The 25,579-nt window shown below is 40.7% G+C and overlaps 1 protein-coding gene across 1 annotated transcript; it reads right to left on the bottom strand.

Moving 5' to 3' along the window:
- Nucleotides 1-7,110: 7,110 nt before the first annotated feature.
- LOC131314465 (uncharacterized) lies at nt 7,111-8,790 on the bottom strand. The gene is made up of 3 exons (XM_058343103.1): nt 8,336-8,790; nt 7,854-8,214; nt 7,111-7,708 (listed from the first exon to the last, which is right to left on the bottom strand). The coding sequence occupies exons 1-3, from the start codon at nt 8,745-8,747 to the stop codon at nt 7,300-7,302; spliced, it is 1,182 nt and encodes a 393-aa protein (XP_058199086.1). The 5' UTR covers nt 8,748-8,790; the 3' UTR covers nt 7,111-7,299.
- Nucleotides 8,791-25,579: the final 16,789 nt, after the last annotated feature.

Below are 25,579 nucleotides of genomic sequence, written 5' to 3'. Positions count from 1 at the left end.
GTCAAGAGCCGTGGCTCATTTTTGCTTAGTGTAATTTTGGGGCCTTGAGCTGTGACCGAGCAGGCTTGCTGGTCATGCTTATGTTGCTTTTGACTTCTGGTTGAGGTGCGCGGGTCGTGCCCAATTTTTTCAGGATTTAATTCCCTTGGGACTGGGCTTTACCCATTGGTTGTTCAAGCTCCATAAGCTCAATTTTTTTCAGGATTTAATTCCCTTGGGACTAACCTTTACCCATTGGTTGTTAAAGCTCCGTAAGCTTTTTATGGCTGGGTAAGCTTTGTCAGTTGAGCTAAGGCTTGCTTCCAATGCTCTTTGAGCTTTTGAGCTAGCCATACTTCCTACTCCCCCAAGTGTTAACTTTATCTCGTCCCAAGAGAATAGGCCACGAGTCTTAGAGGATAAATACAGAAATTCATCCACCATGAAGACTCCTAACCTTGATGACAATAGTAGAGTCCAAAGGTGAAAGGACTCCTCAAACCTGATAAGGATCAGGGGAGTCCTAAGGTGAGGAGGACACTCCATCACAAACCTATTCCCGTCACGTACGGATAAGCCCAAGAGGTCCCAGCACCGTAAGGACTCTTGATCTGGATAACAATCACAGAGTCCAAAGGTGAAAGGACTCCTCAAACCTGATAAGGATCAGGGGAGTCCTAAGGTGAATAGGACACTCCATCATCAACCTATTCCCATCACGTACGGATAAGCCCAAGAAGTTCCAGCACCGTAAAGACTCTTGATCTGGATAACAATCGCAGAGTCCAAAGGTGAAGGGACTCCTCAAACCTGATAAGGATCAGGGGAGGCCTAAGGTGAAAAGAACACTCCAACACCTATCTATACCCGCCACGAGCGGATGAGACTTAAGAGTCCCAATTCCAAGGGATTCCTCCCAATATGCCTATATAAAGATCACACCTCCACATCACAAAGGTACGCAATACTACAGAACTCATACTCAGTCCATACTCTCTTCTAAAGTAGATCGACTGACTTAGGCATCGGAGGGGTGATGGCGACAGCCACGCCGGTGCCCATGGCTTTTCTATTTTGTATTGCAGGTCTTTAATCGAGCACGCAGGAAGCCGTTTCATCCGCTTGAGGATTAGATGGACGGTTGAGTTACACCTCGTCCGGAGGTGACCAAAAACCGCTTCATCATCGGCGGTCGAATTTTCCATCGATCTCCAAGGAAAAACATTTTGATCTCCTATCAAAATAATTTCCAATTCTCCTTTTGGAGCTTCAACTCTTATATAAAGTTTTTGCTTCGAAAATTCAAAAGTTGGATAAGGTTTTTTACTAATGAATCAGTATTCAAAATTATTCCATTCGGCATTCCTTACTCTATCAAAGCGCTGGATTTCTAAATTCTACCTTATTTGTTCAATGAACAAAATCAAATCTAACACCAACCATATTAATACCAGTTCTGAATCCCACGAGCAGCCTTATTATTTACTCCCTATAACAAAATCAGGGCAAAATAAGGGTAGAAACCCAAATTAGCAAAATAAAATTTTCCATATCGTCTCTAATAGAATCATCCATTATCAAAACTCACATGGCTCTGGGATGAAACATTTTCTCTGGGGAAGTTACAATTTCAGTTGGAAGGTTTTGCTTAGGGTTGTTCAGAAATTGGGTTAAGCTATTGTAATTTGGTTGATGACTAGTGGGATTGTATTTTTATTTGGTTGACTTCTTGTCAACATAGTTGGAAGCTTTTCTTGTGATGCCTTTGTGCATTGTTTCCTTTAACCTTTATAATAATTTCTATGTGACATGACCCTTGATTAAAACGTGTACGGGGCGAAATTCAAACAAAACTACTATTTTTGTTGAAATGAGAGACAAAATGTAACAATTTTAAGAGAACGGAAGTGGAAAACATTGAAAGGATAAATTGAAGAGGAAAGAATGTGAAGAGTTGTTTTCAAGATACCGATGAGGAGACTTCTCATCTGGCCGTTACCGTTTCGTATACACGGAGTTGGTCGCAACTGTGATAATGAGCATGATGGGATAGAGCAACAAGGTTGTAGTGGCATGATGGGCAGCCCGGTAGTAGGTAATCAATGGCCAAAGTTTTGATTGTGGGGTTGGATGCAAAACATGGCCGTACAAGATGCCATTGCAAATTTGACACCATAGATGAGAATCAAGTGATTGTGAGCGCTGATGACCAAAGGAGGAAGAGAATTGTTGGTGCGGTATTCATAGTTACAAGCGCGTCCATTACGACCACGTCCCAGATATCAATAGCCATTGTAGGGAGAGGCATTGCGTAGCACAAAATTTACCTGAGCCGATAGGTCTTGTCCTTCGGAAACTGTAACAGAGGCAAAGTCATTTGAGTGCATGAGGTCATGACTAAAAAGTATGCTATGTTTAGGTTCGTAGGACTCGTGGGAAAGCTAACGTGTGAATCTACGTGAGGTGGAGAGATGTGATTAGTTGATGATTAATGAGGAGAAAGGAGGAGTAATCTTGTGGGGTGAGGGAATTGAAGAAGCGAGAGATACAGAATAGATAAAGGCAGCATATCCCTTGTCTTTTTCGAGGAATGTATCTGACAACTCCATCCGGAAGGACTGGGTGAGGTCACACTGAATAGGATATTCTCCTTCCTCATAATCAGTGCTCACCATTTTCTATCTCTAGAAAAGCTGTCTCTCGCATCATGGGGGGAATGTCGGGGTATTTATAGGGCACCTGGGCCTTGGTCAGGCCTAAAACGGCGCTCCCTAAAATCCCGACACATGTCCCTCCTATACATCCAGGTCGCAGGGGTAATTGTTGTCTCCTGCAGGTTAGCCCCGCGGGTGCAATGACTCCTGCGACGCGACCTCCTTCCCAAGCCACCAAACCATAAGAACCCCCTGATTCCCACTGGAGCAGGGTCGCAACCCGCGGCGATCGTTTTGTCGCGAAGTCCCTCTTAGCCGTGCCTTATGTCCTGATTAGCACAAATTATTGACACATGGAAGTCCCATGTCACATCTTGTTAGTCCCAAAATGCGCATAATTGCCTATGGTTATTATATCTTTCATCACTTATATTGGATTATCATTTGTGCAGGAAAAGATGATAATTAGAGGTATTTTCGGTAAATTAAAAGCGTCGAAAGTCAATCTGGAATTGCAGAAAAGTGCCGGATCATGTCCCATTCTGAATGGAAGATTGGCTAGAAGAAAGGAAATAAATTTCACGTTGAATCAAAGTTCGGCCAAATCTTTTAAAGGTGGATCCACCTTACCCGTTCCTTTTGATGCACTAATGGGAATTGGACTTTAGAAGAAGGGGAGACCAAGGCAAATTAGAAGGGAATTAGGAAATCTACTTTATTTCTTTAAATATAGGATTTAATTAGGGAAGAGATCTTTTTGCATAAGAATTCTTGGCATATATAAAAGGAAGACTTCCCACATCCCAGACGGGGACCTTTCAACGCACCAACTCGGCATAAGACCATCTCGAGCTGATACCACCACGCAGCAGCGGAGAAGGAAGAAAGCTAGGAAAAATTTCTAATCTTTGTAAGCTTTAGTTCAATGGAGTTCTTTTATTATACGATTATGTGTCTTGACTCCATGAGCGGCTAAACTCTTAAACTAGGGTTGAGGATGAAACCTCATGAATATTACTGATTGGTTTTATGCAGTTTAATTTTCCTGCGTGCGTTCAAAGTTTATTGTTCTGATCTCATTAATTAATTTGGTAGAGACTCGGATATGGATTCAATCGGAATGGGTTTTTTCCATGATTTGAGATCACCTGATTAATCTAATTGCTTGGTTTATCAAAGTTTATATTTAAGTATGGGATATCTATTGTGATTTGTTTTATGCGGATACAATTGATGATTTTGGCTTAAACTTGCGAAGCAGCGGAGGAACATATTGTCAATATAAATAAAAAGGGCTTAACGACATACTATCCATGATGATTAAGATTAGCTTCTAAATCATTGTGTAGAAATTATAGGAAAAACCATTGCATAAGATTAGTTGCTAAATATTTGTGGGTGTGGATTCCAAAACCTTAGTTACTTTTCTCATCCGGCAATCTCACTATTTTTTCCGTGCTAGTTTAATTATTATTTTGTCATTGCTTTATTTAAATTCTTAGTTTAAAAATCAATCACAATTTTGTCAACTAGGTTAGGGCTAATCGATTTAAGCTTTTTAAGTTTTCCTACAAAAAATCACCAAGTCCCTGTGGGTTCGACCTCGTTCTTGCATTACTATACTTCGGTACGATTCGTGCGCTTGCGAATACATTAAAATTTCACATCAAGTTTTTGGCGCCGTTGCCCGCGACTCCTGACACTTTAATGAGATCTTCTTCCCGATTTCAGAGCCTGGCAACTCGCGTGCTTTTGCCACGATAGCTCTCGTGGGCCGCTTCACTTACAGGGTCTAATCCCCATTTCCGCGGATACCAGCGGAGTCCCACAGGTTCAAGAACTTTTCCGTGCGACATCTGCTGTGCCCATTCCTTTATTCTTTGTCCACGTGTTTCCCTGTGGTTGGGCAGTCAACGGTATTCCCCAAGTCAAAAATTGACTAGTGTCTTCTTGCCATGTGGGCCATATCGCCTACGTGTCCGCTCCTGATTTGTCAGTCAAAGAGTCTTCCTTGGGTCAATGACGTAGGCTTTGACAAAACCTACACTATGCCATTCACAGTAAGAAGTTGGTGACAGGCAAGTCACAAGTACGGCAGACTGTGCAATGACCATATCAAAGAAATGTTTGCTTGAGGTCGTTGAAAATGTAAAGGTTGAAGTCTTGACGGTCTTGGCTTCAAAAGTCGTGTGTGCAGTTAATTTATGCAGATATTACATCTAGTGGTTGTACCTTGTATCATCCGTTTGGATAAATGTTTTCAAATTGGAATATTTAGATGAATCACCGTTGGGTTCAACTAGTATGAAAATTAGAGCTCAAATATCCAAAAAAAAATAATTGTAGACACCCGCCCCGCGAAGAGGGCTCTTCATAGGTCTCACACAAAATGGCCAATAAGCAAAACGCAAGACAATTAATTACCATTGCGGCATGTCTGTTATCAGAAGTGCCCGTTGCGGCGCCGTTAAACTGCTAGGAGTCACGACTTAATTTTGGGAACTAAGAAAACCAGACAAATATTCTATTTTCGGGAACCAAAAAAACGGTGAGGGGAAGGTGTTAAGCACCCTCTCCACCCAACTAAACGGTTGACCTCTACTTGTTCGTCATGGGAATTTTCTACTATTTAGTTTGATTCTACAAATAATTAGTTTTTAGCCATTAAACAAATAAAGGTGATTTGATAGGAAACAAAATCGCACACAGATTAGGGAAAAGGGATCATGCACTAACTATAAATTACATAAAAATAAAATTAACAAAACTATATCCAAATTGATCCATCGGGTGCGTAAAGGATCTAGCGGCCGCCAAAACAAACAGTGCAAAATCGATTCACCAGCGACATAACAATGTGTCGGTCAGTGTTCATCTTTAAATCAAAAACAGAGAACGGAGAAGCATGAGGTCATGACTAAGAAGCATGACAAAGGCAAAGTCATTTGAGTGCATGAGGTCATGACTAAGAAGCATGCTATGCCATTCAGAGTAAGAAGCTGGTGGCAGGCAAGTCACAAGTGCAGACTGTGCAATGACCATATCAAAGAAATGTTTGCATGAGGCCGATGAAAACATTAAGATTAAAGTCTTGACGGTCTTGGCTTCGAAAGTCGTTTGTTCTGTTTTTTTTTTTTTTTTAAGCAAAAAGAAATTATTAATCTTTATAAAGGATTATAACAATTAAAAGGATCAAGAATACACCCGCACTAAGCCACCCGAGACTTAAAAGAAGGCAAGACGCCAATTAAACACCCAAAGAACCACATAAACCAACATAAAACAGCCCAGGTGTTCATCTTCAAATCAAAAACAGAGAACGGAGAACGGAAAAAGAACAAAGCGGTTTGCAAAATCTATAAAATAAAATATGTTTAGTCCTACTGTGATACCTCAGTAGTTTGATTGAGCAAGCAAAATCAATTCACGTAGCCTTTATCCTTAAAAATATGAAAATCCTAAGAACGATGTAGAATTCTTTCAGTTTGAAGGATATGGGTACTCTCTGGGTGTTTTTCGCTCTCAAAGCTCTAATGTTTATCTCTAGGAGTTATAAATCTCTCAAGAGAGAGAGAGATGATGGAGTTGTTTGATTCGAAGATAGGACTGTATATGTGGTGAGTCAGTGAGTGTAGAGTGGGAGATGTGATAGATCTGATTATGGAGAGAGGTCCTATTTATAGAGATTAGGAGAAGGGTTAGAGATAATTGATAAAAATTTATTAAATTTCAAAATGGAGTTAATTTTCCATCAAAATTCTATCTAAAGGTGTTTAGAACGTATACACCCTGTAAAACAAACGGACTCAAAGAGGTTGAGCTGAATCAAACACCTTCAGAAGCCTTTAGATTTCAAGTATAATCGATTTCGCAGCCATAAAATCAATCTCGCAAATTTCCAGGCTGCAAAAAAGCCCGAATTTCATCACCTCGCTCCACAGATTCCTAAACTTTGATTTGCGTGTGATTTGAAGCGTTGAAAAACTTGTTAAGTCTACTTTCTAACCCAACGGGTTTGGATCCAAAATTATTTTTTATATCAAAATATATGACCATTTTATTCTCAGAAGGTCGAAAAACAACTCAATGAACTCATTAAGAAAGTCCTCACATCTCGCTCATTTTAAATCAGGTTGAGGCTTATTACATATCAATAAGGGTTTCAAAAGTACTAGTAAAAGATATTGGAATCCAATCTTTAAAATAATCAAGTTTCGTCCATGAAAAGTGGGTTGAAAGCAAACCAAATTACAACCATCACGGCCACTAAGGCAAAAACACGTTTTAATTGTTTAAGAGTACTTTCACGTGGTTCATAATTCTAAGGTGTTCCTTCAAGGTTTAAGAGTTCCACGTGGTTCATAAGACTTCTCATACCTAATCAAAGAACGCAACCATTTCATTTTCATCAGCGGGTTTTGCCAAAGGAAGGGCTTAAAACACCTGATAAGCCGAATAGGGGTGTACCAAAAAAACAAGAACAAAAAGTTGGAGGATGACATTGAAAAATGAAGCGGCAAATTACAGTGAGTATAAATACAACTCGAGACAATGGCCGGACATCCATTACATTAGATTCCGCCTTTATTTGAATACAAGAAAACATGAAAGCTTTTCGTACAATTCTTTTATTCCCATGCAAAAGTAATCTCAGAGCGAGATTTATTTATCTCTTGCAAACAACTCCTCGGCCATCCATCCCAGTACTAGCGCAGTCCAAACTCCCATACTCAAAACCCTCCGAAGAATTGAGCCCACCAGTGAATTTAGCCACGGCGCAATCGGACGAAAACAGAGTGGAACTACCAAATTCCTTGGCACCACCAACAACAGGCATCAGTACCCCCATCTTAATCTTGCTCACGTAGTTACTGCGGTAAGTCTGGCCCAAAACGCCGTCGACACCGCCGCTCAACGAGTAAAACTTGAAGCCCAAGTCCAAATGAGCAAAGCAATCTTCTTTGGTGATTCCGTAGTTATGGATCATGGAATCTTTCTCAGTGATTGGGACCACTGTCGCTTTGATTTTGAAATTCCCTTCCACTTCAATCACCACACCATTAACGTCATGAGTCCTGCATGCAAAATTAAGCATGAGAACTGGCAAGTCGATCGTTCTCAATTTGTTAATATGCAATTTTAAAATTGCATATTATTAGAACAAATGTTCGATAAATACATTGTACATTGGAACTTGAAAAGTACTCCAACAATGTATACCTGGTGAAGGAGATGCCCGGTGCGGTGCTTGGCCGCCACTCGGCGCCTTCAGTAGCCGGAAGGAAGATGGGTTCTCCGTCGAAAGTCAATGCGAGTCTATCAATTGAATCATCCCAATTTGAAGTCTTCTGTGCACCGACAAAGAGTTGGTGATTGTCGAAGAGAATTCCTAGGGACTGGACCCAAGTGAAGTCCCTCTTCATGTTATCGTTTCGCCTCCCGATGAAATGAGCATTGATATGAAGATTGGAATCAGAAACAATGCAAAAGTCTTGGTCCTTTTTGCCGTGGAAGTAGAAGGTCATTCCATCACCACCAACGAACCTCGGGTCTTGGCAAAGTCCTCCCGGCTTATTGCAAGCTATATATACGTACGTGAGCAATTTAATTGACAATTAACACTAAAGAAAAAGAAAGAAAACAAAAACGAAAGGTAGATGTTTTTCTGATGAGGCGTATTAATTGGGGAACAAAAGACTTACGACAAACAGCTTTACACGTGTTACAATCAGCCTCACAATTCCAAGGACAACTAGCAGGGCAACTATAAGTGCCCCAACATCGTTCCGTTTTGCATTGGCAGGTGCCTTGCGAAGGAGGTGGTGGTGGTGGCGGCTGATGATGCTGATGCTTTGGTGGTGGAGGAGGATGACGATTATGTTGATGCCTTGGTGGCGGTGGTGGTGGCGGTGGTGGCGGTGGAGGTGGGGGAGGAGGTGGGGGAGGTGGTGGAGGATGACGATGATTATGCTGATACTTTGGCGGAGGTGGCGGATGATGATGATACGTTGGTGGTGGATTATAATGACCACTGCCGCCGCCAGCTGCCACAACCACAACCAGAAGGAGGAAGATGCCCGCAGACTGGCTCACCATAGCTGTGGCTCCAGCCATTAGGTCTATGGTGCAAATCGTAATATCAAAGTGTGATTGTGTGCATTATAGTGTATACAAACCCTCCTTTTATAGAAGTTTTTTTATGAAATGTGCATGCACTTAAATCCATCCAACATGCCAAGTTGGCCAGCCTCTAAATTACATTCTCTTCTTTCCAAGTGAAGTCCTCCTTTGGGATCACATTAATTATTGGCTTATTTCCAAAAGTCAACCGCTTACTAGATATATATGCAAATGCTTTATACGTACTGATTGCAGAATTAAGCCTTCAAAATCCAAGGGTGGTGGTTATGAAGAACTCCCCCGGAAGCCTTCCCGATTCTGCACAAGTTTTCGTGGAGTTGCAATATAGAAGAAGAATTAAACTCTAACTGTGAATGTGGCTCTCACTCAAAGGCATACATTATTACTATATCACTCAAAGTAATACATAGACGAGAAAAATTATTTACAAAGCAACCCGTAAATAAAGTTTGCAGTGTTTAATCACGTGCATCTAAAAGTATTTTAGACGGTCCAGATTGAAAACCAATTTTGTCCGGTAAAAATCAATTGTTACCGGTTAAAATTGAAAAACAGATCTTAACCATTGATTACCAAAATGAACTGTCGGCGCCGAGCCGTGAATAAGTTTCTTTCTATATAGAGTTATACAACGTTAATTGGTGAACATAATGTTGAAAGAACAATTAAGCATTCAGCCTTATCCACTCATAAAAAGTTAAATATCATAATATTCTTTTCAACTGTATTCTCCTGGTAGGTTCACAGTAAAGTTCTTCCGCTTTTCTTTAGCTATGGACATAAACTTTAATTTGAACCACGTAAAGATATTGTATTCTTATGTGATGGCTTCGGGGTTGTTTAGTAATGCTTTCAATTTTTAATCTTTTGTTTATAAAAAAATTGACAGTAGAATTAGTTTATTTTTTAAAAAAAAAGAAAAAGATTATGTTTGGAACGTTTTATATATTTTCTGTAAACAGTAAAAAATAAAAATAAAACATTTTTGGGAATATCATTTTATTATTTAATTTGACACCTTCATAATGAATAGAATGAGAATAAAAATAAAGAGAATCAATATGTTACCGATAAACGAATAACACCAACACATGTACTTGCCGGTACGTACCTGTTTTGACCAAATCTAATACCCTAAAACTCCAATTTCGATCCGGCTCAAATAACAGTCGAGGTAACAGAAAAATCGATACTCTAGCCCGTACGGTATTCAAAACATTGCCTTCTACACCCATCAACTAACACAAAATTAGGAAATAAAAACCATACCCAAAATGGGTATTTCAAAATACATAAGTGCTACATAAACTACATAGTTACACTTCACGTTATAATACATTATGCCCACTCCGAGTTCCAAAAAAATCTAAAAAAATACTCATAAATTTTAAAATATTATTTTATGGAGCCCTATAAAAAATCATCTCTAACGGATATCAGTAAAGATAATTTCTTGATTCGTAAGGAAAAAATTGCGCAGTTGAGTAGTTTCACCCCTATGAATTCAGAAATAATGCTTACCGATATCTGTTGGAGCTAATTTTTTACATGGTCCCATAAAATATTACTACTCCCTCCGTCCGTTTTTAAGTGTCTGGCTTTGTAACTCCAACTTATTAAAAAGATATCATCGTTATACATTTCACATCAACTTTTACTCACTTACTTTTTAAAATGGAAAATCTACTTTTAGTGACAAAATAGACAATACACCAACTTTTACCCACTAACTTTACAAAATGAACACTTATTAAAGGACAGCCCAAAATAGAATACCGGACTCTAAATAAGGGACAGAGGGAGTAGTATTTTTAAATTTATGTGCATTTTTCTGGATTTTGGTGGACCCGAAGTGAGCCGCACATAAGATGTAGTGTAAAATGGTAGTGTAACTTGCAAATTAACAAAACCCGGCTGATGAAGCAGTTTTTGGTCACCTCCGGAGAAAGTGTACCTCAACCGTCCATCTGATCCTCCAGCGGATGAAACGACTTCCTGCGTACTCGATTAACGACCTGCAATACAAAACAGAAAAGCTATGGGCATCGGCGTGGCTGTCGCCATCCCCCCTCCGATGCCTAAGTCAGTCGATCTGTTTTAGAAGAGAGTATTGACTGAGTATGAGTTTTGTAGTATTGCGTACCTTTGTGATATGGAGATGTGATCTTTATATAGGCATATTGGGAGGAATCCCTTGGAATTGGGACTCTTAAGTCTCATCCGCTCGTGGCAGTTATAGATAGGTGTTGGAGTGTCCTCTTCACCTTAGGCCTCCCTTGATCCTTATCAGGTTTGAGGAGTCCCTTCACCTTTGGACTCTGCGATTGTTATCCACATCAAGAGTCCTTACTGTGCTAGGACCTCTTGGGCTTATCCGTACGTGACGGGAATAGGTTGATGATGGAGTGTCCTCCTCACCTTAGGACTCCCCTGATCCTTATCAGGTTTGAGGAGTCCTTTCACCTTTGGACTTTGTGATTGTTATCCAGATCAAGAGTCCTTACGGTGCTGGGACCTCTTGGGCTTATCCGTACGTGCCGGGAATAGGTTGGTGATGGAGTGTCCTCCTCACCTTAGGACTCCCCTGATCCTTATCAGGTTTGAGGAGTCCCTTCACCTTTGGACTCTACGATTGTCATCAAGGTTAGGAGTCTTCATGGTGGATGAATCTCTGTATATTTATCCTCTAAGACTCGTGGCCTATTCTCTTGGGACGAGATAAAGTCCTAGATGTTCTATGAGTCCCATTGACTGTACGAACTTCTGCCGTGGAGTGTTTTATAAGTCTCTAGCTACAAGTTTGTCATATTTGCCGAGCTCACCTGGTGAGCTGAGCTAGGTATCTTTCTATGAGCTGTGCTCGTGAGCTGGCCTCCGTCCTTGGACTAGTTAATAGATGTCAGCTCTTATAAGCTAGGTTCCATGTTTTTGGGACTCTTGTTTGAGCCCTTAGGGCTGTGCCCGTGAGCTTTTTGGTATGGGCTAACCTTGGGATGACCTTTGCCCTTAGGCTGGTCCATTGAGCTCAAGTCTTCAAGCTAAGCTCTGTGTCACTCGGTCTTCTACAAGGCCCTTCGTGTTGTGCTGGGCTTCTTGGTCTGAGCTGACCTTAGGAGGTTATTTTATACTTATCAGCTACTCCCCTGTTTCCGAGTGAGAACATAAGTGAAGATTTAGAAACACTATTTGCTCTGGAATCGACGACTATGCCTGCCTATCCTGTGTATCAAGCGTGATGTTCATTAGGTTACAATGTACATAGCCATCACTTGGTTCAGGGAAATTTTTGTGGATCTTTAGTCCTATGATCACGTTGCCATGTTTGACTTTTTTGAACAGCTTCTCTGGCCGGCCTTGCTGAATAGCAAACCGATGAGAATTTTCAGGGGGCTAAACAGAGCGCACCCTTTTACTTCGATCTACACCCATCTATAGTAGTTGTTTTAACCTTAGGGTATCTGGCCTTAGCCTTGCTGAGTAGCAATGCTTGTAGCTGAGTAAAGAAAAATACATTTGTTTTTTATGTTTGAGGGAGACAAGCTTTAGTAAAGCCTGCTCATATTCTAAAGCTTTACATTAGCTCTGTTCTTCGTTAGTTCCCTTAGGAATACGTTGGGATAGCTTAGACGTGGGGGAACTTACTTATTTTTGGTACTCTCCCAATCCCATGAGTGTGGAGTTGTTGAAAAACAACTTGGTACTTGTGAGTTTGTGTCCTCTTAGGACTGATCTTGTGGTGATATTTTGCCTTAGAGCTTGGCACATAAATAGCTTTTCGACCGAGTGGGCTTGTAGCCACTTACCTCGAACTTGCGTTTCAGAGCTCACCGAGCCCTGGCCGAGTGGGCTTATAGGCCACGTCCCTCGGACTTTTAGCCCTTGGGACTCTTTAATGCTTATTTAATAAGCAATGGTGCGAGCGGCTCATGGGCCACTTTTTGAATATTATAGTTTGAAGCTCTTTGAGCTCTGACTCTTTAAAGCTCATTTGATAAGCCCTGGTGCGAGCAGCTTGAAGGCCACTTTTCGAATTTTTTAGTCTAGAGCTCTTTGAGCTCTGACTCTTCAAGGCTTATTTGATAAGCCCTGGGGCAAGCGGCTTATGGATTGCTGAGCGTCAATGCTTATCATAGAATGGTTATTCAATGCCTTTGCATAAGGTTTGCTCATGCCTTAGCATGAAACTTGGAATAAAAAAATGCCTTTAGCACGAGATTTGCTCACGCCTTAGCATGAAACTTGGAACAACATCTCATGCCTTTAGCACGAGATTTACTCACGCCTTAGCATGAGACTTGGAACAACATCTCATGCCTTTAGCATGAGATTTGCTCACGCCTTAGCATGAGACTTTTAAACAACATCTCATACCTTAGCATGAGGTTTGCTCATGCCTTAGCATGAGACTTAGAATAACACTTCATGCCTTAGCATGAGATTTGCTCACGCCTTAGCATGAGGTTTGCTCACGCCTTAGCATCAGACTTTAAACAATATCTCATGCCTTAGCATGAAGTTTGCTTAAGCCTTAGCATGAGACTTAAAATAACATCTCATGCCTTAGCATGAGATTTGCTCATGCCTTAGCATGAGACTTAGAATAAAATCTCATGCCTTAGCATGATACTTAGAATAACATCTCATGCCTTACCTTAGCATGAGACTTAGAATAACATCTCATGCCTTAGCAAGAGGTTTTGCTCACGCCTTAGCATGAGGTTTTGTTCACGCCTTAGCATGAGACTTAGAATAACATCTCATGCCTTAGCATGAGGTCTTGCTCACGCCTTATCATGAGACTTTAATCAACATCTCATGCCGTAGCATGAGGTTTGTTCATGCATTAGCATGAGACTTAGAATAACATCTCATGCCTTAGCATGAAGTTTGCTCATGCCTTAGCATCAAGTTTGCTCACGCCTTAGCATGAGACTTTAAACAATATCTCATACCTTAGCATGAAGTTTGCTCAAACCTTAGCATGAGACATAGAATAACATCTCATGATTTAGCATGAGATTTACTCATGCCTTAGAATGAGACTTAGAATAACATCTCATGCCTTGGCATGAGATTTGCTCATGCCTTAGCGTGAGACTTTAAACAACATCTCATGCATTAGCATGAGGTTTGTTCATGCCTTAGCATGAGACTTAGAATAACATTTCATGCCTTCACATGAGTTTTGCTCATGCCTTAGCATGAGGTTTGCTCACGCCTTAGCATGAGACTTTAAACAATATCTCATGCCTTAGCATGAAGTTTGCTCATCCATTAGCATGAGACTTAGAATAACATCTCATGCCTTAGCATAAGATTTGCTCATGCCTTAGTATGAAGTTTGCTCAAGTCTTAGCATGAGACTTAAAATAACATCTCATGCCTTAGCATGAGATTTGCTCATGCCTTAGAATGAGACTTAGAATAACATCTCATGCCTTGGCATAAAATTTGCTCATGCCTTAGCATGAGACTTTAAACAACATCTCATGCCTTAGCATGAGGTTTGCTCATGCTTTAGCATGAGACTTAGAATAACATCTCCTGCCGTAGCATGAGATTTGCTCATGCCTAAGCATGAGGTTTACTCACGCCTTAGCATGAGATTTGAAACAATATCTCATGCCTTAGCATAAGATTTTTCTCACGTCTTAACATGAGACATAGAAAAACTTCTCATGCCTTAGCATGAGATTTTGCTCACGCCTTAGCATGAGATTTGCTCATACCTTAGCATGAGGTTTTGCTCACGCCTTAGAATGAGACTTAGAATAACATCTCAGGCCTTGGCATGAGATTTGCCCATGCCTTAGCATGAGACCTTAAACAACATCTCATGCCTTAGCATGAGGTTTGTTCATGTCTTAGCAAGAGACTTAGAATAACATCTCATGCCTTGCCATGAGATTTGTTCTTGCCTTAGGATGAGACTTTAAACAACATCTCATGCCTTAGCATGAGACTTAGAATAACATCTCATGCCTTAACATGAGATTTGCTGATGCCTTAGCATGAGGTTTGCTCACGCCTTAGCATGAGACTTTAAACAATATCTCATGCCTTAGCATTAAGTTTGCTCAAGCCTTAGCATGAGACTTAAAATAACATCTTATGCCGTAGCATGAGATTTGCTCTTGCCTGAGAATGAGACTTAGAATAACATCTCATGCCTTGGCATTAGACTTTAAACAACATCTCATGCCTTAGCATGAGGTTTGCTCATGCCTTAGCATGAGACTTAGAATAACATCTCCTGCCGTAGCATGAGATTTGCTCATGCCTAAGCATGAGGTTTACTTACGCCTTAGCATGAGATTTGAAACAACATCTCTTGCCTTAGTATGAGATTTTGCTCACGCCTTAACATGAGACTTAGAATAACATCTCATGCCTTAGCATGAGATTTTGCTCACGCCTTAGCATGAGATTTGCTCATACCTTAGCATGAGGTTTTGCTCACGCCTTAGAATGAGACTTAGAATATTGTCTCATGCCTTGGCATGAGATTTGCTCATTCCTTAGCATGAGAGTTTAAACAACATCTCATGCCATAGCATGAGGTTTGTTCATGCCTTAGCATGAAACTTAGAATAACATCTCATGCCTTAGCATGAGGTTTGCTCATGCCTTAGCATAAGGTTTGCTCACGCCTTAGCATGAGACTTTAAACAATATCTCATGCCTTAGCATGAAGATTGCTCAACCCTTAGCATGAGACTTAAAATATCATCTCATGCCTTAGCATGAGATTTGCTCATGCCTTAGAATGAGACTTAGAATAACATCTCATTCCTTGGCATGAGACTTTAAACAACATCTCATGCCTTAGCATGAGGTTTGCTCATGCCTTAGCATGAGACGTAGAATAACATCTCCTGCCGTAGCATGAGATTTGCTCATGCCTAAGCATGAGGTTTACTCATGCCCTAGCATGAGATTTTAAACAATATCTCATGCCTTAGCATGAGATTTTTTTCACACCTTAACATGAGACTTAGAATAACATCTCATGCCTTAGCATGAGATTTTTCTCACGCCTTAGCATGAGACTTAGAATAACATCTCATGCCTTAGCATGAGGTTTTGCTCACGCCTTAGCATGAGACTTTTAACATCTTATGCCTTAGCATGAGGTTTGCTCATGCCTTAGAATGAGACTTAGAATAACATCTCATGCCTTAGCATGAGACTTACTTCGATATATTGCCTTAGCATTCCCTTTGGGCCTGATAGCTAGTGAGCTATTAAGGTGTGCTAGAGTGACCTCATTGGGTTTGGTTCAGTTCATTTATCTTGTCCGCGGATCTACTAAGCTTCGAATTGAGCTTGGATTTTCGTGTCGGGTAGCCTTAGTTGTCCCATGGTCTTCATTTGTGGCCTTGTTTGGTTCTAAAGCATACGCCCTTTTCTACTACTTAATTAGTTGGGCGCAAAATTAGAGGTTTTGCCAAGCTTGTTGAGTATGACCCTTGGGTTAACCCTCAGCTAGTCCATATGGGATCATGTTTGGACATTCCTGTTTTTCCATGGGAATTCCATTAGGTTGGTCCTTGCTCTTGTGTTGGGCCAAGTTGCGGTATCCTACCTGGTAGGTTGGATTTGATAGATTTCAACCCTTGGGTTGAGCTTAGCTCTTATCAGAGTTGTGAGGTTCAAGCTATGTGACGTTTTCTAAGTTGGCTGGCCTTAAGAGGTCAGGTTTTTCCCATCATCCGTAGATTCGATGGATGGACGGCTGAACTGATCCTTTAAGGCAAGTTGGCCTTTGGGCTCCACACGAACGCGGAGTTGACAGGCCAGGCCCTGTTGTCTAGTTGGAGCACTCATTTTGAGGTACTCTCCTGGGTTATCCCTTAGGATAATTTATGTTTGTCACCTCCCGTAGGAGGTGTTTCAGCCACCGTAGATGATCAAGATCCTTTGTTGGAGTAACTTGGTGGTCCACATAGCTGGGCTGATGATGGCGCCATGTCAATCCTCGAAGATGATTAGACGATGTTGCCTTTCATGCTCAACTCTCTGAACGAGTCTGAGCTCTTATCCGTGTATTTCCTTAGAAATTTTCATGTTTCCGTAGAGGTTAATTACTCATTTACTGCTATTGTCGTGACAATTTTGCACTTGCATTTGTTTTATAGAGAACATCACGTGCCTTATCAATTATGTTCTTCTGAGCAGACCTTGGTTGCTCAATTTGACTTTTTGCTTAGTCTAATTTTGGGGCCTTGAGCTGTGACCGAGCAGGCTTGCTGGTCATTTTGGGACCTTGAGCTGTGACCGAGCAGGCTTGCTGGTCATGCTGAAATTTCTAACACTTATGTTGCTTTTGACTTTTGGTTGAGGTACGTGGGCCGTGCCCAATTTTTTCAGGATTTAATTCCCTTGGGACTGGGCCTTACCCATTGGTTGTTCAAGCTCCGTAAACTTTTTATGGCTGGGTAAGCTTTGTCGGTTGAGCTCAGGCTTGCTTCCAAAGCTCTTTAAGCTTTTGAGCTAGCCATACTTCCTACTCCCCCAAGTGTTAAGATGTTGGAAAAATAGCCTAACACTTGTAGATTATGTAATTGTTTCTTGTGGGCCGTTGGCCCTATGACTGGTTGCCCCTTTTACCATCGCCTCTTAAGGACTGTCGTCTTTCTGTGCGCATTTGGATTTGCCATGGCGTTAGAGCGAGGAGCTGTCAAGAGCCGTGGCTCGTTTTTGCTTAGTGTAATTTTGGGGCCTTGAGCTGGGACCGAGCAGGCTTGCTGGTCATGCTTATGTTGCTTTTGACTTCTGGTTTAGGTGCGCGGGTCGTGCCCAATTTTTTCAGGATTTAATTCCCTTGGGACTGGGCTTTACCCATTGGTTGTTCAAGCTCCGTAAGCTCAATTTTTTTCAGGATTTAATTCCCTTGGGACTAGCCTTTACCCATTGGTTGTTCAAGCTCCGTAAGCTTTTTATGGCTGGGTAAGCTTTGTCAGTTGAGCTAAAGCTTGCTTCCAAAGCTCTTTGAGCTTTTGAGCTAGCTATACTTCCTACTCCCCCAAGTGTTAACTTTATCTCGTCCCAAGAGAATAGGCCACGAGTCTTAGAGGATAAATACAGAATTTCATCCACCATGAAGACTCCTAACCTTGATGACAATCGTAGAGTCCAAAGGAGAAGGGACTCCTCAAACCTGATAAGGATCAGGGGAGTCCTAAGGTGAGGAGGACACTCCATCACAAACATATTCCCGTCACGTACAGATAAGCCCAAGAGGTCCCAGAACAGTAAGGACTCTTGATCTGGATAACAATCGCAGAGTCCAAAGGTGAAGGGACTCCTCAAACCTGATAAGGATCAGGGGAGGCCTAAGGTGAAGAGAACACTCCAACACCTATCTATACACGCCACGAGCGGATGAGACTTAAGAGTCCCAATCCCAAGGGATTCCTCCCAATATGCCTATATAAAGATCACACCTCCACATCACAAAGGTACGCAATACTACAAAACTCATACTCAGTCCATACTCTCTTCTAAAGTAGATCGACTGACTTAGGCATCGGAGGGGTGATGGCGACAGCCACGCCGGTGCCCATGGCTTTTCTGTTTTGTATTGCAAGTCGTTAATCGAGCACGCAGGAAGCCGTTTCATCCGCTTGAGGATTAGATGGACGGTTGAGGTACACCTCCGGAGGTGACCAAAAACCGCTTCATCATCGGCGGTCGAATTTTCAATCGATCTCCAAGGAAAAACATTTTGATCTCCTATCAAAACAATTTCCAATTCTCCTTTTGGAGCTTCAACTCTTATATAAAGTTTTTGCTTCGAAAATTCAAAAGTTGGATAAGGTTTTTTACTAATGAATCGGTATTCAAAATTATTCCATTCGGCATTCCTTACTCTATCAAAGTGCTGGATTTCTAAATTCTACCTTATTTGTTCAATGAACAAAATCAAATCTAACACCAACCATATTAATACTAGTTCTGAATCCCACGAGCAGCCTTATTATTTACTCCCTATAACAAAATCAGGGCAAAATAAGGGTAGTAACCCAAATTAGCAAAATAAAATTTTCCATATCCTCTGTAATAGAATCATCCATTATCAAAACTCACATGGCTCTGGGATGAAACATTTTCTCTGGGGAAGTTACAATTTCAGTTGGAAGGTTTTGCTTAGCGTTGTTCAGAAATTGGGTTAAGCTATTGTAATTTGGTTGATGACTAGTGGGATTGTATTTTTATTTGGTTGACTTCTTGTCAACATAGTTGGAAGCTTTTCTTGTGATGCCTTTGTGCATTGTTTCCTTTAACCTTTATAATAATTTCTATGTGACATGACCCTTGATTAAAATGTGTACGGGGCGAAATTCAAACAAAACTACTATTTTTGTTGAAATGAGAGACAAAATGTAACGATTTTAAGAGAACGGAAGTGGAAAACATTGAAAGGATAAATTGAAGAGGAAAGAATGTGAAGAGTTGTTTTCAAGATACCGATGAGGAGACTTCTCATCTAGCCGTTACCGTTTCGTATACACGGAGTTGGTCGCAACTGTGATAATGAGCATGATGGGATAGAGCAACAAGGTTGTAGTGGCATGATGGGTAGCCCGGTAGTAGGTAATCAATGGCCAAAGTTCTGATTGTGGGGTTGGATGCAAAATATGGCCGTACAAGATGCCATTGCAAATTTGACACCATAGATGAGAATCAAGTGATTGTAAGCGCTGATGACCAAAGGAGGAAGAGAATTGTTGGTGTGGTATTCATAGTTACAAGCGCGTCCATTACGACCACGTCCCAGATATCAATAGCCATTGTAGGGAGAGGCATTGCGTAGCACAAAATTTACCTGAGCCGATAGGTCTTGTCCTTCGAAAACTGTAACAGAGGCAAAGTCATTTGAGTGCATGAGGTCATGACTAAGAAGTATGCTATGTGTAGGTTCGTAGGACTCGTGGGAGAGCTAACGTGTGAATCTACGTGAGGTGGAGAGATGTGATTAGTTGATGATTAATGAGGAGAAAGGAGGAGTAATCTTGTGGGGTGAGGGAATTGAAGAAGCGAGAGATACATAAGAGATAAAGGCAGCATGTCCCTTGTCTTTTCCGAGGGAAGGTATCTGACAACTCCATCCAGAAGGACTGGGTGAGGTCACACTGAATAGGATATTCTCCTTCCTCATAATCAGTGCTCACCATTTTCTATCTCTAGAAAAGCTGTCTCTCGCATCATGGGGCGAATGTCGTGGTATTTATAGGGCACCTGGGCCTTGGTTAGGCCCAAAACGGCGCTCCCTAAAATCCCGACACATGTCCCTCCTATACATCCAGGTCGCAGGGGTAATTGTTGTCTCCTGCAGGTTAGCCCCACGGGTGCAATGACTCCTGCGACGCGACCTCCTTCCCAAGCCACCAAACCATAAGAACCCCCTGATTCCCACTGGAGCAGGGTCGCAACCCGCGGCGATCGTTTTGTCGCGAAGCCCCTCTTAGTCGTGCCTTATGTCCCAAGTGGGACTCCTGACACTTTAATGAGATCTTCTCCACGATTTAAGAGCCTGGCAACTCGCGTGCTTTTGCCACGATAGCTCTCGTGCGCCGCTTCACTTACAGGGTCTAATCCCCTTTCCGCGGATACCAGCAGAGTCCCACAGGTTCAAGAACTTTTGCGTGCGGCATCTGCTGTGCCCATTCCTTTATTCTTTGTCCACGTGTTTCCCTGTGGTTGGGCAGTCAACGGTCTTTCCCAAGTCAAAAATTGACTAGTGTCTTCTTGCCATGCGGGCCATGTCGCCTACATGTCCGCTCCTGATTTGTCAGTCAAAGAGTCTTCCTTGGGTCAATGACGTAGGCTTTGACCAAACCTACACTATGCCATTCACAGTAAGAAGCTGGTGACAGGCAAGTCACAAGTACGGCAGACTGTGCAATGAACATATCAAAGAAATGTTTGCTTGAGGTCGTTGAAAATGTAAAGGTTGAAGTCTTGACGGTCTTGGCTTCAAAAGTTGTTTGTGCAGTTAATTTATGCAGATATTACATCTAATGGTTGTACCTTGTATCATCCGTTTGGATAAATGTTTTCAAATTGAAATATTTAGATGAATCACCGTTGGGTTCAACTAGTATGAAAATTAGAGCTCAAATACCCAAGAAAAAATAATTGTAGACACCCGCCCCGCGAAGAGGGCTCTTCATAGGTCTCACACAAAATGGCCAATAAGCAAAACGCAAGACAATTAATTACCATTGCGGCATGTCTGTTATCAGAAGTGCCCGTTGCGGCGCCATTAAACTGCTAGGAGTCACGACTTAATTTTGGGAACTAAGAAAACCAGACAAATATTCTATTTTCGGGAACCAAAAATATGGTGAGCGGAAGGTGTTAAGCACCCTCTCCACCCAACTAAACGGTTGACCTCTACTTGTTCGTCATGGGAATTTTCTACTATTTAGTTTGATTCTACAAATAATTAGTTTTTAGCCATTAAACAAATAAAGGTGATTTGATAGGAAACAAAATCGCACACAGAGTAGGGAAAAGGGATCATGCACTAACTATAAATTACATAAAAATAAAATTAACAAAACTATATCCAAATTGATCCATCGGGTGCGTAAAGGATCTAGCGGCCGCCAAAACAAACAGTGCAAAATCGATTCACCATCGACATAACAATGTGTCGGTCGGTGTTCATCTTTAAATCAAAAACAGAGAACGGAAAACGGAAAAAGAACAAAGCGGTTAGCAAAATCTATAAAATAAAATATGTTTAGTCCTACTGTGATACCTCAGTAGTTTGATTGAGCAAGCGAACTCAATTCACGTAGCCTTTATCCTTAAAAATATGAAAATCCTAAGAACGATGTAGAATTCTTTCAGTTTGAAGGGTATGGGTACTCTCTGGGTGTTTTTCGCTCTCAAAGCTCTAATGTTTATCACTAGGAGTTATAAATCTCTCAAGAGAGAAAGAGATGATGGAGTTGTTTGATTCGAAGATAGGACTGTATATGTGGTGAGTCAGTGAGTGTAGAGTGGGAGATGTGATAGATCTGATTATGGAGAGAGGTCCTATTTATAGAGATTAGGAGAAGGGTTAGAGATAATTGATAAAAATTTATTAAATTTCAAAATAGAGTTAATTTTCCATCAAAATTCTATCTAAAGGTGTTTAGAACGTATACACCCTGTAAAACAAACGGACTCAAAGAGGTTGAGCTGAATCAAACACCTTCAGAAGCCTCTAGATTTCAAGTATAATCGATTTCGCAGCCATAAAATCAATCTCGCAAATTTTCAGGCTGCAAAAAAGCCTGAATTTCATCACCTCGCTCCATAGATTCCCAAACTTTGATTTGCGTGTGATTTGAAGCGTTGAAAAACTTGTTAAGTCTACTTTCTAACCCAATGGGTTTGGATCCAAAATTATTTTTTATATCAAAATATATGACCATTTTATTCTCAGAAGGTCGAAAAACAACTCAATGAACTCATTAGGAAAGTCCTCACATCTCGCTCATTTTAAATCAGGTTGAGGCTTATTATATATCAATAAGGGTTTCAAAAGTACTAGTAAAAGATATTGGAATCCAATCTTGAAAATAATCAAGTTTCGTCCATGAAAAGTGGGTTGAAAGCAAACCAAATTACAACCATTAAGGCAAAAACCACATTAAACCACCTTATAACGACCCCATTCGTCCCTTCCCTGGTGGTAGTTATAATTTGCCATCCCTACAAATCAAAAAGAGAAAGAAACCACATTGATTAACTTATTTGTTCCTATTGGCTCTATATTTAATATATTTGTTGTATACCAATATACCATATGTCCCCTATACTCTGGAGTTTTACCCTAATCTCAAACCATACTCTGATACCACCTCTTTCATGACCCAACTCCAATAAGGGTCACGTGACCGGCCGGTGACGGAACCGCCAAGGCCTCCAACACCTTTCCTATTCAGAGCATACAAAATAATATGAAAAGACAAACAGCGGAAGCATCTGTTCATACAACTCCAGAGTGTCTATACAACATAGCTAAGCATAATTGACAATACCACTTGTCTTAAAACTACACAACGTTCCTGCTCCTTTTTACAGACGTGCTATTTACAAAAGCTAACAAAAAAAACACGCATCCAGCCCTCAACTTGCTATCTACAATAACCTGGAAAATTAGAAAAGGTTTTCATAAGCCGAAGCTCGGGTGAGAAACGTATACCAAAATTACAAGTTTGACCATGGAAATACCTTACTTAATAAAACAATTCAAGAACCAAGCAACAATTCAAGCATTCTCATCAAATTTTCCAATGACAAGCATTTCGATCCATAAATTCAATTTTTTGGTCCAAAAGATGGACACTTTTCTTCTTTCCTTTCACTTTTGCACATTCGAGCGATAATAACATTCAACGATATTTTTGCCAGTCGGTTGCGAAGCGACCCCATTGAAGAGTGGTAAGATATCGTTACCCGGTAATGCCTGGCTGCATCTCCTACCTTATTACTTCACGCCACTAGTTTCTTTACATGTCCCCTAGCGCTCGAGACACCGTTCGAATGATTCATATTATCACAAGCATGTACTAACAAGAAGTGAAATTCAAGTTCCCAAAACGTATTGCCATGGTCTAGATTAACTGTAACACCAAAGATTTAATAAACAGGCCATCACATGTATTTTACTCAACATCACCAATTAAATCAAGTAAGAGGATCGAATTCCACACTTTTCAGCAAAAACAAGCAATGGCATTTTATCCCAAAATTCAGAAAAATACATGTAACCAAGGTATGCGCAACTCACCAAAAAGGATGCGTCTAACTTGACGTGGCACCGAATTAGCCCAAGGCACTGGTACCTATACAAAATGTATCACAAATTACTATTTGCTACAGTTGAACTTAATTTAGTAATTGACTCGAATTTCTTCATTAGGCCGTCGGGTCGGCATAAGTACTATTATTATTATTATTTTAGTTCAATTACAGAGGAGGTATTTAGTTAATCTAGCACTATTCCTAGAGCTGTTGGTACAAAAATTAACGTAGAAGTTTGGAAAAGATTTCATCAGTTAGGATTAGCGGAGTTTTTCAATTAACTTAATCAAATTCCTATATTAATCTCCTAAATTTAAGGCTTATAACAGTCAGAGTAACACCTGTAAACAACCTAACTAAATCAATTTACGGCGGCAAATTTTGAATCGGAACTCTTTGCCGGGAATAGTAGTTTTACTCTTTATTAAGTTCTTCGGCACACCGGGTGCGGTAAAGTTCTTGTGCGAGAAAAAGAGGTGCTCTGTGCATAAGGGTGTAGTTAATGTGATTTGCCCCAACTCAACTTCCTCCAATATACATATTCTAATACACGTTTGTAAGTAAATTAGTTAGTGAATGAGAGATTACCAAAAGAGGCAGTAGAATTTCCCTTGAGATTTGGTCGGAACAGCGAGCGGTGAATTCAGATGGAGGGTTACAAGCGTAGAAGCTTAAGCAGGTTAATTTACTTATTTAGTTTAATACCTTAATTCCTTTCATGTCTATGTATATATACTTCGGTGGGTTTGGGATGATACAAGTGAAAAGAATGACACCTGTAACTCTGTGGTGCTACCGCGCGACATGTGGCACCCTGTGTCCGGTTGTCACACATTTTGTCCGTACGCGTTCAAATTTCGGTCTCGAAAATTCTCAAAAATTCAACACAAGCTAATAATAATTTAAGGGTCATCGTGGCGGTGTCAAATTTTTAAGATAAAATCCCAACGTTGCGTAACTCATACAGCGTGTCAGGTTCCTATTCAAACCACGTGACAAAACTGCTACTTTTTTTTTTTTTTTCTTTTTAAAGAAAAGGTAGGATTTTACATATACCCTATATATAATATAAGGTACGGATGATGACCTGAGAGCAGTAGCTTTGGGAAAAAAAAGAGAAGAAAAGGAAGCGGCACTTTTTCCACAGACGAAAGAAGAACAGAGGCTGCGATCCGAAGAAGGGGCTACTGCACTTTTGCCATCAGTAAAATTCTTTGTTCCGATATTGTTTAATTTCTTTCGAGCTCTTTTTACTTTTAAGTTATTTGAAGCTCTGTTTAATTACTCGCACTGAGATAACTAGTTTTAATATCTGTTTTTTATAAAAGTTGTTCATTGAGTTCTTGTTTAATTTAGATCTTTTATTTATTTTTTATCTCGCGTATTAAAAAGCATGATTAATTATAGGGTTTCTTTCCTTTTATTTTTAATAATGAGTGAGTAGTTTTTCTGAGGTTTGGTCGCTGGGTAAAGGTGCGCCGCGACCCAATTAGGATTCGTCTCGCAATTTTTCGCACATTAATTTAATTAAATAATTTAGTTGGTGAAAACTATGTCCGTTGGACGAATCCGAGGCATTGTCAGGGCTCATGTGAGCGGAAACAGGGGACCAAAACCTGTTCGCCGCTGTGTACAGGACCGGCAACCTTAGGATTCGCATCCTTCGGAGTTTCCAATTCTCCCTAAATTTAATCATTTTTTTTAGAACCGTGAAAAACGAGCGGATTCTGATTGGGTAGCGAGCCCTGGATTCCCAACGACCGTGCCTCATTTTAACCGTTTGAGCAAGTTATCTGTTAGTATTTTTTTTAATTAATCAACTAAAAGACAATAGGTGGCTACTTAAGAGCTATTTTAATACTACACACTTCGCAGTCCTTAGTAGATTCGACTCCGGTCTTACCAGATATTGTGCTGCATCGGTTTCCACCCTACGCTTGGGGCAACCCATTAATTTAGGATTAGGAATCGGTCAAGCATTTTTGGCGCCGTTGTCG

This window comes from Rhododendron vialii, chromosome 13a, assembly GCF_030253575.1.
Source record: "Rhododendron vialii isolate Sample 1 chromosome 13a, ASM3025357v1".
NCBI classification, from domain to species: Eukaryota; Viridiplantae; Streptophyta; class Magnoliopsida; order Ericales; family Ericaceae; genus Rhododendron; species Rhododendron vialii.
This window is presented reverse-complemented; position numbering and strand designations above follow the sequence as displayed.

Bases quoted from the DNA above. Each gene is read 5' to 3' on its own strand.
- LOC131314465 (XM_058343103.1), bottom strand. From the start codon at position 8,747: ATGGCTGGAGCCACAGCTATGGTGAGCCAGTCTGCGGGCATCTTCCTC. The intron at 8,215-8,335 runs GTAAGTCTTTTG...ACGTATATATAG, and splicing joins CACGTGTAAAGCTGTTTGTC to CTTGCAATAAGCCGGGAGGA. The intron at 7,709-7,853 runs GTATACATTGTT...TTTTGCATGCAG, and splicing joins CCGGGCATCTCCTTCACCAG to GACTCATGACGTTAATGGTG.